General features: G+C 37.4%; 1 protein-coding gene across 24 annotated transcripts in view; it reads left to right on the forward strand.

Moving 5' to 3' along the window:
- NRXN1 (neurexin 1) overlaps nt 1–13,607 on the forward strand; it is a 705,404-nt gene extending 691,797 nt beyond the window's left edge. For 10 of the 24 annotated variants that reach the window (XM_029965167.1, XM_029965169.1, XM_029965168.1 and 7 more), the window contains one exon: nt 10,268–10,575. In XM_029965167.1, coding sequence (XP_029821027.1) covers nt 10,268–10,575 — 308 coding nt within the window. Of the gene's footprint in view, nt 1–10,267 lie in introns of all 24 variants that reach the window. The other 14 variants (XM_029965155.1, XM_029965156.1, XM_029965160.1 and 11 more) reach the window with 2 other exon arrangements.
- The last annotated feature ends 2,495 nt before the right edge of the window (nt 13,608–16,102 follow it).

Genomic DNA, 16,102 nt, shown 5'->3' on the forward strand with positions numbered 1-16,102 from the left:
ATAAGAATTATATAAGAATGGGTGCCATGGTTTAATCCCAGCTGGCAAACATTCACAGTGTAAATACTGGGGTTCTTATTTGTATGGCAGTACCTAAAGCTTTGCTTCATGCTTCAGACATACACAGACAACATGAAAAGACAGTTCTTGTGCAGAAAAAATTTAGTAAGTGACAGTAGTCTTGTTGTTACATGTTCAGTGGTCTGGAGTTAGACATCTCCACAGCATAGACAAAACCAGGTGGTAACATTTTGAGTAGTTCGAAGAAATGCACTGATTTTATAAATAATAATTCAAGAAAAATGGGCACGTTACTCAATGCTCCTGAAGGAGTGTCCCAAGAAAGAAGGATCTGTTATTTTTCTTTCTTTTAAAGATGTAAAAGACCATTAGATTCAGTTCTGAAGGTATTTAGAGGAGGCAGAGCTGAAACACAAGGTCCAACTGTGCTACTGAGGCTAGGATGTGTATGCAGAGAAGGAAACTAGGCCCTCACGTCACTTCTTCACAAATGCATGTGGGTAAATGCCATACCCACTCACTTCAAAGGAATTCCCAAGATTTTTCAGTACTTGTCTGGATTACGAACAGTGAAATGTCCACGAATATCATGTCCTTTAATTCAGGCATAGAAGTGATAAGTTTGTCAATCACAGGCAAGTGTACGGTCTCTATACAAGATAATGGGAGAGAGAGGAAGCAAATGTAGACCAGGACAGAGGTGGAGGAATATGGTCTTGTTTCATTGCTGAGGCTTCTTGGGAGAAAACCATTTGTCTCACAATCCTCCATTTAATATTGTCCCTTGTTTTCTCTCTCCCTTCACACAAGTACATGCATATGTTCTTGAGGACTTACTTCCTGATTTTCCCTAGAAAAATTTTCAGGAAAAACTGTTGATTGCACATGAGCTGTTGCTTGACTTATTCTTTTTGATACTCCCAGATAACCTGCCTACAGGTAGGTATTGCATAGACCTTAAAGAATTAATTGTCCGTGAATGCAGTTGTCAGACACCAAAAAAAATGAAATTAGATCTATGTCACTGCTCTCTGAAACAAAGCAGTCATATTTTTCAAGATTAGTATTCAAGATTTTCAGTAAAATAACTTATTAAGCCCCAGTTTATGTGCATGTATCACTAATACATGAAAATAGGTTCTAGGCAGTTCTAAATCTTTTGTGATTCTTAGTTGTTAGCCGTGAAATAAAGACGTATTCTTTGACAGCTTTCACAGATGTTTCCACCATTTTCAACATCTTTTTAACCTAGAACCAAAGACCCACTTAACTGAAGAACAGGCTGTAAAACACATTATGTTTACTGAAACCAATGAAATAAGGCCAAACAAAGAGTATGGGGACTCATTTTCCGTAGGCAGACTTCACACTCTGACACTGGTTGAAAAATGCAGAAAATGAGCAAATTAGTAATTGCAAAACTGAGGTTTTCAGAAACAGTTAAGTAATTTGCTGACTTGACTGAGACTTTTTTTCTGATTGAATAAGAAATTTTGGAAAGGTGGAGAATTTACTTGCATAAGGGTGAAGTAAAGGAATCATTGAATCTGGAACAGATTCCATTCATTTTCATGTCAATCTACTTTAAAATCCTAAAATAAAGAGTATAATCCTAAAAATTGGTTTTTAAAATCAAGTTTAAACTTAGAATCAAGATTCCACATAGATTGTTGAGTAAATAAATGAGTTATTCTAGTTTGTTTGAAATTAGACCGCGTGCTACCGGTGCCTTGATTGATGCAACTTCATTGTTTTCCTTGAGCTACACTTCATTCTGGTTTGATTTGCTACATCTAGTGTATATATTTTCTTGCATACTGTATTGTGGACACTAGTAATACTGAAACTGTTTCTTGTAGCTCTGTAATGCGTATGCATTGAATTTCTTCTTTTGGTGAAAAAAAACACTTTTCCTCAGGGCTGTTTATCATCCTTGTTTTGATGAACACGGTAGAAAAAGAAAGACAATATTTCGCAAAGGTATGAAAAGGTCTGTAGCCAAAATACTGGCCTGAATTAACATTGTATTGTTCAATTTCCCTGCCAAGGCTTTCTCAGGCCAAATTCGAGCAATGTGATATTAAATCAGGTCCTTAAAATTCTATAGGGAATTTGCTTTACCCCTACTGCTATTTGGAACAGCTAGAAAGATGGGAATCTTTCACCTAGCAAATGGGGAATGCAGAGTTTTGCTAAGGAAGTGGGAAGCTGGCTGCACTGCATGCACACAGGACACAGGGCAGAGGCCAGGGCTTTACCTCTCTGGGTTGAATGACACAGGGCACTGTCTATGCCAGCACTCTTTTGCAGCTCAGGTTTTCTGCATTCAAACAGAGGCATCAGAGGTGTGCAAGCAAGCCATTGTGCTTCCAGCTAGCCATTTCCAATGCCTGATAAATTCAATTAATATGGTGTTATAAAGTAATTGGTGTATGCCAGAGACATCTTATCAAACCAGTAACCATGCTAACAGACTGCTGGCAGTGAATGGGGTTGCTGAACCTGCTGCCAGACAAAGGAGATGTGAGCAAATTGTAAACTTCTTGCTGCTGTTTTCTAGCAATCAGTACAGTGTGAATTCTCATTATCTCTTGCATACCTAGTACTAGGACTGTTGCTACTAATTTTAAACCACTTGCTAACACCTAATTTAAACCTCTGCAGAAACACTGGGGTATTGTAGTGTGTGACTAGTCATTTGACAGCCTGTAAAGTGGCAGGTGGATGCTGACAAGTTTGAGAACTAGGTATTCTCTAAGGATATTGCTCATAAATGGAAGCAGGAAAAAATCAAGGCAAAAGTAACCTATAATGAGGATGCATGTACCTGAAATAGTTGAACCTTAGGCTATTTCCTTCTAACTGTATAAAGACCTGAATGAAACTTTGTTCTGCTGTGTTGACATGCTATCCTGGCCTATAGGTTTCAAAATCAGCACTTCTACTGAGGTTAAGAGCTATGGTCTAGATCTGGGACTTTGGTGGTTTAAATGAGAGCTGGCTTAAACAGTAAATTCAGATCCAGATACAGCATATGTTGTGAATGTACCCTTTAAAAAGTTACAGAAAAGGGATAAATGAAAGATGAAAGCAGTGAGAACACAAGAATTATATTCTGAAATAAAACAAAGCTTTATAGATATCTAAAACTTTTCTTCTTGTGCTAACATCAGAGACACCAGAATTGTTTTATAGAGTATGATAAGAGAAACAAAGAAATACAAGGCAGTCTTATTAATTTTAATAATTTTATCAGGAGAAAAAGAACACTAATTACATTAAATGCAATTCATGTCAATCCTGAATTCCATTTGTCTTTCTCTTCCCACTCCCAGAGAAGCATATAAGGTTTTGGAAATCATAGGGTTCAGGCTGAACAAGGGTAGCTGTATCTGCAAGTTGTATCTGAGCCTTTGGTTACCGGGTATAGTTCAGTATTTATAGCAGTTGCATTTCCAGTATGTGTGCATATATATATTTTGAATGTCTTGAAAGCCTGGCCCCTTCTTTTCCCAGGCACATTATCAACTTTGTCAGTAATGGATCTGACTTGATGACAGTATTTGGAACAAATTGAATGCAGTGTGCTTTCAGCTCCAACATTCAAGCCAAATATATAATGTCTGTGGTGTAGACATTTATCTCTTCATGTAGTAGCTGCTTAGTGAAGGAAGACAGTCAGGGAATCACCCACAGTTGTGAAGATGAATGTGGGTTTATGCACCTCCAGCTCCTTTCATGAGCAAGAATCATTCCGTGCTCTGCAGGCCAAGCCATCAGATTCCTCACTCTTTACAACTACATTTTGGCATTCTCCTGCTGAAAACTGGTTCCTAGATAAGGTGGTTTGGAATTTTTTTTCCTTTTTCTTTAATGAGATGAGAATTATAAGAATAGCAAGCAGTGAAACTTTGATCTTGCAAAGCTCATAGCAAAACTTTTCCTCAGGTCAGTGGTGCCCAAATGTCACTGTCACTAACACTGTACATTTTTGGTACCATGAAGCCAATCTTACAGTTAGCTGCCACCAAAAATTTGTGTTTCTAGTGTCCCTGTTCTTTTCTTGCTTTAACACTGGTGCTCCTCTGAGTCTTCAGGGAGCTAGAGCTGCAGGCAACTTACTGAGAAAATGATACTGGCTTAGCTGTCTGCACTGGTTGCCCACAATTACAGCAGCTTAGCTCTAGCTTGAACACACACTATCGGCAGTGTAATATTTGTGTTTTGCCTTCCTTATGTTATCTTACTTGCAAAAGCACTTTTTTCCCATTTAGGACTACTTCAGTTTAAAATGTAGACTACCTACTGACTCTGCTGATCAGTCAAAATTTCTGAAACAAAGTACCAAATTACCAAAGATTTCTCAGAATATGCACAAAACCAGGAAAATTACTTCATGTAGAAAACAAAGAAGTGGAGGTGCAAAGGTGAATGACAAATGTAGAAATGGGGAGAGGTAGGACACCTGAGCTAATAAAAGGTGAAAGAATCCTTGTTTGGAGTAGAGGAGTAATGCAAATGAAAATGTTAAAATATACTAATAAACAGGGCAAGACCACAGGGAAAAAGACTGCTAAAAACATTCAATGATATATTGGTTTACATTTTCCATTTCGGCTAAAAATTAAATTCAGTTTTATGAAAAATATTTTCACAAAAGCTTCTTATAAAACTGTTTGAAATATTCTGCTCAGCTCTGCAGAGCACAGTAACTTATAAAACTCATTGATTTGACATGCTCTATCAATTGCCACTATACTACCAACTAACCTATCTCCCTTTAGACTTATGGTTGACATTTTAAAAGGTTGAGAAAACAACCTTCCACCTCTCAACCACAGGGGAAAAAGAAGTTACTTGCAAAACCTGCAGTCCTAAGGAGTTGGTAGGATTTGTAAGTTATTTGAAATCGATATATTACAAATCATTGCACTTGGAAATAAGCATTCTCTTCTGTGCAGAGAGAATGTTTAGCTTCTTAGCAAAACAGCTTTTTTAGCTGTGGATGGTGTTCCACTACTAGACTATTTTTATAACTAGCTAAGTTAACTAATGTCACTTTAGAGGTATTTTAATGCATGATATCTTTTCTTCTGAGAACCTTTGAAAATTTCAACTTCTAGGAAGTAAAGAACCTGGGTTTGCACACCAAAGAGTAGAACTGATACCTTAATAATTTTCCCTTAAACACTTTCTCTGAAAATAGGTTATTGTCTTGTTCCCTCAAACTCAGTCAGTGGCTGATAGATTTCCTAGAACAAATGCAATAGTGTGAGTTTGAGATGGCAACTGTAGCTGCCCTGTTCATTGGCACCACGCCTTTCCACCATATCACAGTGTGTTGTGTGTGCAGGTCTCAGCTCCTGTTCTTGTTGAATCAAGATACCATTATGATCATGGAGAACAGAGTGAGTGGTTGGAAATGCAGTTAGTTTTGTGGTACCTCTCTGACATGAGGGAGATCCTGGCTTTGGATATAGACTGTTCCAAGTCAGATGAAAGTTCGTCACTGAGGTACAGCAGCCACATGTGGAACCACCTCATATTGCTTCTGTCCCATGGCAGCTTAGTCACTGATGGACATCCCCTGGGGAGCCAGTTCTTGCCTCCCCTTGAGAGCCAGCTGAAGCTGGGTAGGAAGGGAGCAGGCTGAGATACCCCTGTATTAGGCCACTGTGGGTTTTGAGCTGTCTCTTGCAGAAATTTAAAGCAGATCTTCATCTGGTTTTGAAACTGGACTGCAACTATCCCAATGGTTCTGCAGAGGAAGCGCTGAGGTTTGTTTTTCAGGTGTATTCATTGTAATGAGGTGTTGAAATTGCAGTGAGCTCAGAAACCAGTTCACCAGAATCCAACAATGCTACAGAAAATCGACCACAAACAGGTCTACAATGGTAGCACACAGAGTGAAAATTAATATGTGTCCTGTAAATAATTGCCTTCATGCCTCATTGCAAATGCAGTAGTTAAACATTTCTGTCTTGTGAGTAATTTCCTATTCACAGTTTGTGAGAAGGCATAAATGTAAAGAAAACAGGTTTGGGGTCCTTTTGTTGGTTTTTTGTTTTGTTTTTAAGTCTGCTAATTTCAATTCACAAACACCATGGGAGCCTGCAATTCCAATTTTCTTTTCACAGTATTAATGAAAACTAGGCACTGAAAATAGTTAGATTTTTCCCTCTAAATTTTAAACCATTTAGAAATACAGTCAAGAATAATAACTTTCTAATCCATTTTTACACAACGTAAAACTGTGCTCAATTGCTATTATTTCATGCAAAGCTTTTCATAAGTGGTAGAAGAGGCTTTTAAAAATCAGTCTGTTCTAAGCTAGTCTTTGAGACAATCCAGTTGTATGCTGTTGAGAGGAAGAGCTGTGCATCAGAGAAGTTGTTTTAAGAGGGAATCATTGCACCACAAGATGACTTTTGTTTCTTCTCACTGTTATGGCAAGGTCTGAACATATTTATTGTCTTTATGATTTTGTCTTGTCAAACTATCCTCAATTTATTGTTTAAATAAATAGATGGGTTCAGGTTTGGGGGTTTTGTTTAGATTATTTTTTGTTCTTAAAAAACAGAGTAATTTTTTAATGACATTTAATCTTAACATTCACCTATAAGGTATTTCACTTCTCACTTTACAGTAAGAATCATTGAATCATAGAATCAGCTGGGTTGAAAGGGACCTCCAAGATGATCCAGTCCAACCCTTGATCCACTACTGCTGTGGTTGCTAGGCCATGGCACTAAGTGCCACATCCAGTCTCTTTTTAAAAATCTCCAGGGATGGAGAATCCACCACTTCCCTGGGCAGCCCATTCCAATGTCTGACCACCCTCTCTGTAAAGAAATTCTTTCTAATATCTAACCTAAACCTCCCCTGGCACAACTTGAAACTATGTCTGGGATGAGGTTAGTATATTTTTCATGCTGCAGACACCAACCTTGACTGCAATCAGGTAGCAGACAAGGTTATCCATAGACATACCTCTGCTGTTGTGCCAGGAGCCAATGACTCTGCCTGGTTCAGCTACCAAGATGCTAGTAAGAAAACTGCATCAAGTGTTTCTCCAAGAGCTGGGAAGCAAAGAGCAAAACCTTATAATCTTCATTTTGCTCTCCATTGAGATCATCTGCTGTCCCTTGCAATAGTTCCTGTCTTGCAGGGGAAAAATAATCCAGGTAAATTTCCCTTGGGTACTCCAGTCTTAGTCAAAGGTCCTGCTGAAATAGAAGGCAGCTGCTTCAGCAACATTATGGATGGGAATTTGTTTATTTATGTATATATTCAGAAGAAGTTTCGGCTGGCCTTTTTCCAGTGGACCTTTCCTCCCTGTCTCAGAATAGGACACTTGCTTTAGTGGGTACTCCATTAGCTGTCAAAAATGCTCACAGACAAACCCATGTGCTTTGTAAAACTTCCTGTTTCCTCCTCCTTCATTTGGGAGGCCTTGCTAGTTTAAAAGCGTATTTTAATGTAAATGAAAGAAAAATAGCAAGAAGTCCTTTTCCTTGATGAACTGCTCCTTTCACAGAAGTCCAAACAAATGTAACAACAGATGCTTTGAAATGTTATAAGTTTAAATAACATTAATGTAGTGGTTGAATATTTCTCAGACAGATGGGATAAATGAGATAATTGTGAAAACATTCTTAAAATAAAAGGAAACCATCAGGTGAAAGGCAGGAGTTTAGGTAGTGTTGAAAAATATACCTTAAATGTTTCTTTAGGTTGCAATGTTAGAAGAACATCTTCCTCTGAGCAAGCTGTTAAGTGTCACTTAGTAGACATTAATTGTAAAGTTAATTGATGGCATTTGGCCCAAATCACTGTATTTTAAAGAGAAGGAGCAGCTGTTAGTCCATCAGGTATTGACAGAGTTTGTTCAGTTGCTTCTGTTATTTCTCAGACAGGAATTAATTTCCTGAAATCACATACACTAGGATAAGACTCTGTCTCATTTTCATTCACTATGGAAGTACTCAGTCTTTGTTCTGCAACAATGCATTGTCTTTTGTAAAAAAATAAATGACACCCTATGTGTAAAAGAATTTCCATTTTCTACAATAGCTACAATGAAGAAACAGGATCTAAACCAGCCACAGACTGGAACAGACCACTTTCTTAGGGTGGTCTAAGGACCACCCTTTCTTAGGGTGGTCTATCATTTCTACCCTGAAATGATAAAAAAAATCTTCAAGATCTCTTGTGTAGTCATACAAAACACCAATTGTACTAACTCATAACAACTAAGAACTTCCAGAGAGAGAAAAAAAAAGTTAAAATGCTATTTTGTATGAATTACGGGCATTTTTTGAGCCTTAGAGTGGTGCCTCTGTTCTTTCAGCCAAATAAAATGTCAACGTCTTTAAATCTATTTGGGATAACTGCCAGGAAGTGGTGTTTCAGCAGTAAGAACACAAATCATCAATAAATAAATGATGAGTAATACTAAGGTGGGGAAGAAATTTATTTCTTTTGGAGGTTTGTGGGTTTTTTGCTATGTTTATTATTCATAGGCCATTTGTAGATGTCTGTAGTTGGTGGCTGCTTTCAATTCTGGTTGTCTAAACTTGTTGCAATTTTTTGACGAGTGTAGGTAGTTTGGCTGGCATTACCTTTAATGTAGCATCCTTAAAATCATAATCTTCCTAATATGTCTTTACAGTGCAAAGAAAAAAAAAAAGTGACTGAGGTATAATGTGATTTTGTGGACTTTAAGCAAGACACTTATCTAATACACTTCAATAAAAATACTACCTGTAGGCAAGGCCCGATAAAGCTAACATTATAAATATATTGTAGGACTAGTGTTTAATAGTACTCTTAGTTAACATTTATATTTTAGAGATTGAATTTTTAGCCATGCATAATGATTTAAAATTCAGTTTCTATAAAGCAGCTTGCATGCTTAATGAGAGTGTTCTGCACTGCTCAGTGGGAAACCCTGGTTCACTCATTGCTTTTGTTCTCCTGAGCTCTGCCAAGGCTGGTGGTGCTGAGGGTGCACAGCACCTCAGAAGTTTGGAAATGCTGAAATAATCAGAGCAATATTGCATAGACCCAGGTCACTTCATTTCTGTCCATGGCACTTGCTAAGTTAGAGAAGATCCATTGCCTCAGCTATTGCCTCTTAAAGCGATCCTATACAAAGATAGAATTCTTCTCCTGCTGCAAAATGCAATAAAGGAAGGAGATCATGGGAAACACATAAGCATTGTGTGTGCTGTGAGCATTTAAACTAGAAATTCCTCCTGGAATTAGGGTTTCATTTCACATGGCTGTGCAAGGAGACAAAATGTGCCAGATAACACAATAGTTCCTATCAAGAAGACTTTACAATGTGAAGACATAGGTCAGTTCAATTCATCTCACAACTCAAAAGACCAAAGTCTGGCCTGAGAGGTGGGTTCTTAGGAGGCTGACTCCTTGCTCCGTGCAATTTGAGAGGTTTCTTTGGGGCATATAACATTACTTGAAGGAATGTCTGACAATGGCATCAGTGATGAAAAGAGGGAATGTGGGAAGTTGAATCAAAAAGCGCTCTAAAGTGTAGCCATATTCAGGGAGGACTCAGGATTAGAAAAGAGAAGGTAGGGCTGGACAGCTTTCTAAAAGTAATAAAAGTAAATATAATGAATTGAAAAAAAAATATTAGGAGGGAAGGAGAAACTGAGAAGCTTGCTGAGGGAAGTGTAAAGGAGAGCTGAGGATACCTTATTTGTAGCCAACTTATTGGCTGCTGTCAGACATTTTCATTTTTTACTCCATTCTATTTGGTAAGCTGTCTTATCATTACTGTCTTCTCCATAAGTACTATGGTGTCACTTTTTGTTCCTTACAGAAGGAGAGAAAGAGAGAGGCAGGGAGGGAAATCCTTCCTCCAAGGTGTTCATGTTCCTGCATATAAATTTTGGCACAGCTGTTATTTCAGATTATTTAGGCGTTCTTTGCTTAATAACACACTTGGACAAACTATACCTTTGAAGGCTAAAATGAAATGTTCCCTTCTGTCCTTTTCCTTGTTTAAAAGCCTGTTTGCTTGTGCTGACAGACATGAAAATGGAATGGGCTGCAAACCTAACTGTTTTCGGACTGGTAGAGTTTGGGTACGTTGAGAGTGTCAGTCGTGACCCAGCGAGTGCAATTAGAAAGATGCATGACTGTAGCAGGTAGATGTGACTAACTGCTCGATGCGTAAACTCAATAATAACCTCTCCCTTATTTCATTATCTGCCCACAGCAAATCCTACCAGGGCAGGAGGAGGAAGGGAGTACCCTGGCTCGTCCGAGGTGATTCGTGAATCCAGCAGCACAACAGGCATGGTGGTTGGGATCGTGGCGGCGGCAGCGCTGTGCATCCTCATTCTCCTGTATGCCATGTACAAGTACAGGAATCGAGATGAAGGATCGTATCACGTAGATGAGAGTCGAAACTACATCAGTAACTCAGCACAATCCAATGGGGCTGTGATCAAGGAAAAACAGCCCAACAGCGCTAAAAGTTCCAACAAAAACAAGAAAAATAAGGATAAGGAGTACTATGTCTGATCTCAACATCTAAAAGAACGCTTGTATAGAAATAGTCTTCATTTTATCTGAGACATAATACAAACTTATTTACTTTACTTTTTATGAAGCACATTCAAAAACAAACAAACAAAAAAGACAGGGAATGCAATCAGAAAGGAAAGACTGTTTTTAAAAACAAGCATTTCATGCTCTTGTTTTTCAGAAACAGGAGCTGATAAATTCCCTAACATCCACAGTGTTTTCATTTACTCTGCCTGTCTTTATGTTGCTGGAACGTTTCTGAAAGACAATGATGACACCACGCATTCATAAAGCAAGGAGTATTACTACAACATCAAGGCACAATATGAAACAAAACAAATTTAAAAAAAACAAAACAGGAAAAAAAAAAAGAAAAAAGAAGCTACCTATGATTCTGGATTTAGCCAAAGTGCTAGCGCTTTCTTGAGAAGTAAGTTAGTCTTATTGTCAGAGAAGACTGTCATTATATATGGTGACTCAACAAGCAAACGTAGTTTGCCATCTGGTGCAGTGAAGCAGTGATTGGAAACTTGCATTTGAAACAAAGTGCTGGCTTTTCTGAAGACTTATGTAGAAATACTTTCAAAAAGCCCCTTTCTGGTTGTGAGGAAAATAGTACGGAGGCCTTATTTTCAAAAACAAAAACAAAAATCTGGAATATAAGGCACATTTCCACAAAAAAAAAAAAAAAAAAGGAAAACGAGGGCATAGATGCAATCATTGGGAAATTTTCATGCACGCTTAATATGTTATTACATATGTTTATATAAAAACACATCTATATGTGCTTTCTGGACTGTGATAAGTGATGTTTTATAGCCTGTTGTATAGAAAATGCAAACTATATCTGCTCTTCAGCCATTTTTGGTAAACTCAATGTTATAAGTGTTGCTAGGTATAGAGAGTTTTATGACATCTGGAGCAACAGACATACTTCAGTTTTTTTGCAGCCATTATAAATTGTCCCAGACTTTTTCCCCTTTTTTTTTTCTTTTTAATTTACAGTGTAGTGGTTATACTAAGGGGGATGTGTATGAATGTATATAAGAGTCAGCTAATTTTTTTCTTACCTGTACAGCCTCTATTATGTTGCAATTAAGTTTTAGTAGTTTGTATGAAAGACGTGGACTAGAAAGCAAAAATATATCTCTACTGTAATTTGTCTTCTCCCTCCTATCCCCATCTCTTGCTCCTGATATGCATCAATGAAGTTGATCAGAATGGCCAATTTTCCTAGAAATAACATTCGTTAATTAGCTAAATATTTAGTGACTTAAACTGGCCTTTGGCTTCCAGTCAAAGCTTCACTATTGGAGAGCATGGTTTGCCTTACAGAAACCTTGTTCTTAGAAATTATGAGAATGATGAGTTTCTTGAGAATCTTAGGAAGTATCATATAGTGTTTATCTGGCATTCAGTTATATGAACGACAGCTACTACAGCATGGGGTGGTAAAAGATCTAAAATACCCATTTTAATTATCCAGGCTGATTCTACTGCAGAATTTATCCCTTTCTCCAAAAAGGAAATAATCTTGAGGTGCACGATAGTATTTTTCAATGGTGGGCATTTTGACATATGAAAAAGTATTTTTAGCTAAGTTGATTGTGTAGTATTGCAAGACATCATAACCAGACAAGTTCATCATGTTTTAAAGTGACACAGCTTATCTTGCATATATAAAACATTAATGCATTTTAGTTAAACATATTAAATATAATGCTGTAATTTACATGTTAAGTTTGTTTTTTTTCTGGTAATATTTCATTAGTTTCACAGCAATAAATCATAGCATAACATTTTATTTACATGGAAGTTCAAAGGGAATACATTAGACAGAAAGAGGGTAGTTCAATAGAAATCAACCAAATCATCAGAAGGCCTCCTGGGAGGGATATAGATATTGACATTTCACAGATAGGAAGGAGGAATTAAAAATTAGCTTTAAACAGGAGACACAAAACATTTTGTTGTGTGTTATTCACTGTAGCTGATGAAAATAAATTGGAAACTGGTACAGCTATCTATCTGGGAGTCAAAGCACTTTAAAAATACATGTAGCTGACATGAAAACACCTCTCTTGAAGTTTGCCCACGACATCAAGGTGTGTCATGTTCCGTATGTAAAAAAAAGAAATTATTTTCATTAGCATTTACACAAAAATGAGTACAGGTTCGAAAAATCCATCTGATGTTCATTTCTTAGATTGTGTGGCATTCGTAATTTCTCCCACCTTTACAAGACAGCTGTACTCAGGGAATGGTAGGGGCAGGTATACTGGAGGTCATTGCTGGAAGCAAGAGACTTCAGCTGGAGAGGGGAAAGAAGAAGTTGAAAGCCAGGTGGTATTCAGATTTCAGTGGTTGAAGATACATAGAAAAACAAGAATAATCGGTTGACAGGAGATTTGACACGACAGAATGTGGTTTGGGCGAGATGAAATGGTCTTTTCTGCTTGGTATTGATTGCATTAATGAAATAGCATTGTCAGGCCAACTTCCAGGCAGTTTGGTAGGTCAATCTTTAACTAAATCCATACATCAAGGAAAAAAAGATCTGCTACTATTATAATAAGCAAACACAATTTTAACACTGTTTCTGAAGGTTCTCCTTTTTCCTCTTTAATTTCATAATTTAACAAAAAAACAATTATGGATGTATCAGAAGTGCCAGCAAGTGGATTTAAAATTCTTTTTTGTTTAAAAACAGCAGCAACAACAAACAGACATAAACCAACTACCTAACATAAAATTGGATCCTTTCTCTATAATAACCTAATTTGTTTGACTGAGATGGCTTCATTTCTATGACTGTATTGTGTTGCCTTTTTTAACAAAACACTAAATAACGTGTGAAACTTTCAACCCTAAGACATCAAAGAGAGGCCCAATGCCCCTAACCTTATAGTGCTTTCTGTGATAGATATTTACAATTTTTTTATTTGTTGCAAGGCCAATTTATTCATTATTGGAAATGCTAAGCAAGTGGAATTTACTGTTTTGTTAATAAAAATGTTTCTTAATACAAATGCTGGCTTGTTTCTTCTCTTGCTCTTAAATCAGGAGTACATGTTCATCTTGAAGCTCTGAAAAAAATTGGTGAATTGGTATGAAGTTGCAGGCATTCATGTCAGGAAAGAGTAACCTCAGAACTCTGTACACTTTAATGAAAACCTTCTACAAGTCTTGCGTTCAAGTGGCCCAGTTAGAAAATTATTAATGACTTCAAAACATTGTTTGCTCTTGCACAGGCTTGCTTAATTTGCAATTTTCTAGCTTTTTTTTTAATCAAAAAAATTCAAACTTGATATTTCGCTACTCCTATATATGAAAAAACAATTCCCTTCTTTTTCTGCCACTTTTTGATTTCTATGGTGGAAATAAGATGGAAGAGAGTAAGGTAATGGGATGAAAAGTGAAAAGTTAAAACTGAAAATATTTTCGCTTGTCTAGAAGATAATTTAAAAATGGAATGGTTAAAGGAATGTATTTCGGGTCCTTAAAAACATTCTTAGATAATAATTACAAAATTTCAACCGGAGCTAATCCATTACATAAGTACTTTCCTACTTAGCATGACATTTAAATTCATGGGTAACTTCAAGCAAACATCTAATCCTATTGATTTAAGCAAGTGTCTAAATTTGCCTAAATGTATTGCTCAATGGGGATGGAGTTAAGCTTTTGGATCTAGACTCCAAATAGAATTTAACTATGTATCTTTTTAAATCACATCAGTAGCTTTTTGACTTCAGTAAGATTTATTCATCTGCTTAATTACACAGAGACTGAAGTATTTTAGATAATTTAAGTTACAGAATATGTGGAGAAAATAGCTTCTATCCTTAATTGGTATAAAACAGTTTGAAAGTTCTAAACTGCTTTATACTGGGATTAGTTCTTGTGTGTGTGTGTATGCTTCAGTAAATACTGAACATTCCACTTAGGAAAATGCTTTATACACATTTAAAGGAACTATAACAACAGTGATTTTTGGTCTACCACTACTACAAAAAACCCACCAAAAATGAACAGAACAAAACAAACAAAAAGACCCCACCAAACAAAAAAGCATTTAATTATAAACTTTTTAATTCTACACTGTATTTATCCATTTTTTTTTCCTTACATCTATACTGTGCTCTCCCTTTTACCAAAATCCTAATGGCCTCTCAATACCTGCATCATCCATCATCATGTAGTCACTATAAGTGGTGTCCTCCTTCATTAGTCATCACTGTGGCCAAGTAGCTAAAAACCATTCCTAAGATGATGAAGAAAGAAACAAAACTAAACAACGCCCCCAAATGCAACTTAGAATAAGGGAAAGAGAGCACATACATAGTCTGTAAATGACAACTGCGTTTGTTAATTCCTCCAACATGACTTCTTTAGAGTTCAACAAAACAGTTTTAAATTGGGTTTCTGGGTCTGATTTTCATATGGGTTATAGAAATTTGCCTCTATGTTCAGTACAGTCCTGTTTAGATGTGCTTGGAAGTATCACGGTGGATTGGCCACATTTGTCAGTACAATTTTATTTGGCATGCAGGCTTTTTGCTTTATTTTAAAGATCCCCTTTGTTACAAAGTCTTTAAGTATTTCAGTGTAAAAGTGTTCCTGGCCCTCATGGGAGTGGGGAGAAAGAGAAATCCACACTGTATTTAATCCAGTTTATAAAATGATGAATGCTTGGGGATAATAAAACTGCTTGCCTGCCAGCCTCTGACTTCTCTGGCTGGTCTGTTCCTGCTTTAGTTGGCCACTGCTTACCATGAAATCAGAAGCATCCCCCATGGTTTAAGCTTTGAGCTAGAAATTCCAGAGAAGGGAAAAAAAAAGGTAATTGATACAGGTCAGCTCAGTTTTGTGAGGTGCAGGGACAGAACTCACCCAGTGCTTTACCAGCTCCCTTTGAAAGCTTCTTCCTACTGAAGGCCTTTGACAGACTTCAGTCATCAACTCTGACATCTGGAAAACAAATATGACCCCCTGCCTATCTCAGTCACTCACTGCTATACAAATATCTTCATCTCTTACAGTAATAGAATCATAGAATATCCTGAGGAGGAAGGGACCCCACAGGGATCATTGAGTCCCAACTCCTGACCCTGCATAAGAGACCCCAAGAGTCACACCATGTGCCTGAGAGCACTGTCTAAACGCTTCTTGAACTCTCTCAGCCTTGGTGCTGAGACCACTTCCCTGGGGAGCCTGTTCCAGTGCCCAACCACCCTCTGGGTGAAGAACTTTTTCCTAATATCCAACCTAAACCTCCCCTGACACAACTTCATGCCATTCCCTTGGATCCTATCTCTGGTCACCAGAGAGAAGAGATTGGTGCCTGCCCCTTTGCTTCTCCTTGTGAGGAAGCTATAGACCACTGTGTTCAGAACAAGCACATTGCTCCTCCAGTGGGGCTGACTTGTAGTAGACCTTGGTTTTTTTTTAAAGAAAAGAAAAGATGACATAAAGGGTAGAGTTATTTCAAAGGTTGTGGGATTCTCAGTGGGTGAATTGCCTT

Source organism: Manacus vitellinus, unplaced genomic scaffold (genome assembly GCF_001715985.3).
Source record: "Manacus vitellinus isolate BGI_N305 unplaced genomic scaffold, ASM171598v3 scaffold_8_pilon, whole genome shotgun sequence".
Lineage (NCBI taxonomy): Eukaryota > Metazoa > Chordata > Aves > Passeriformes > Pipridae > Manacus > Manacus vitellinus.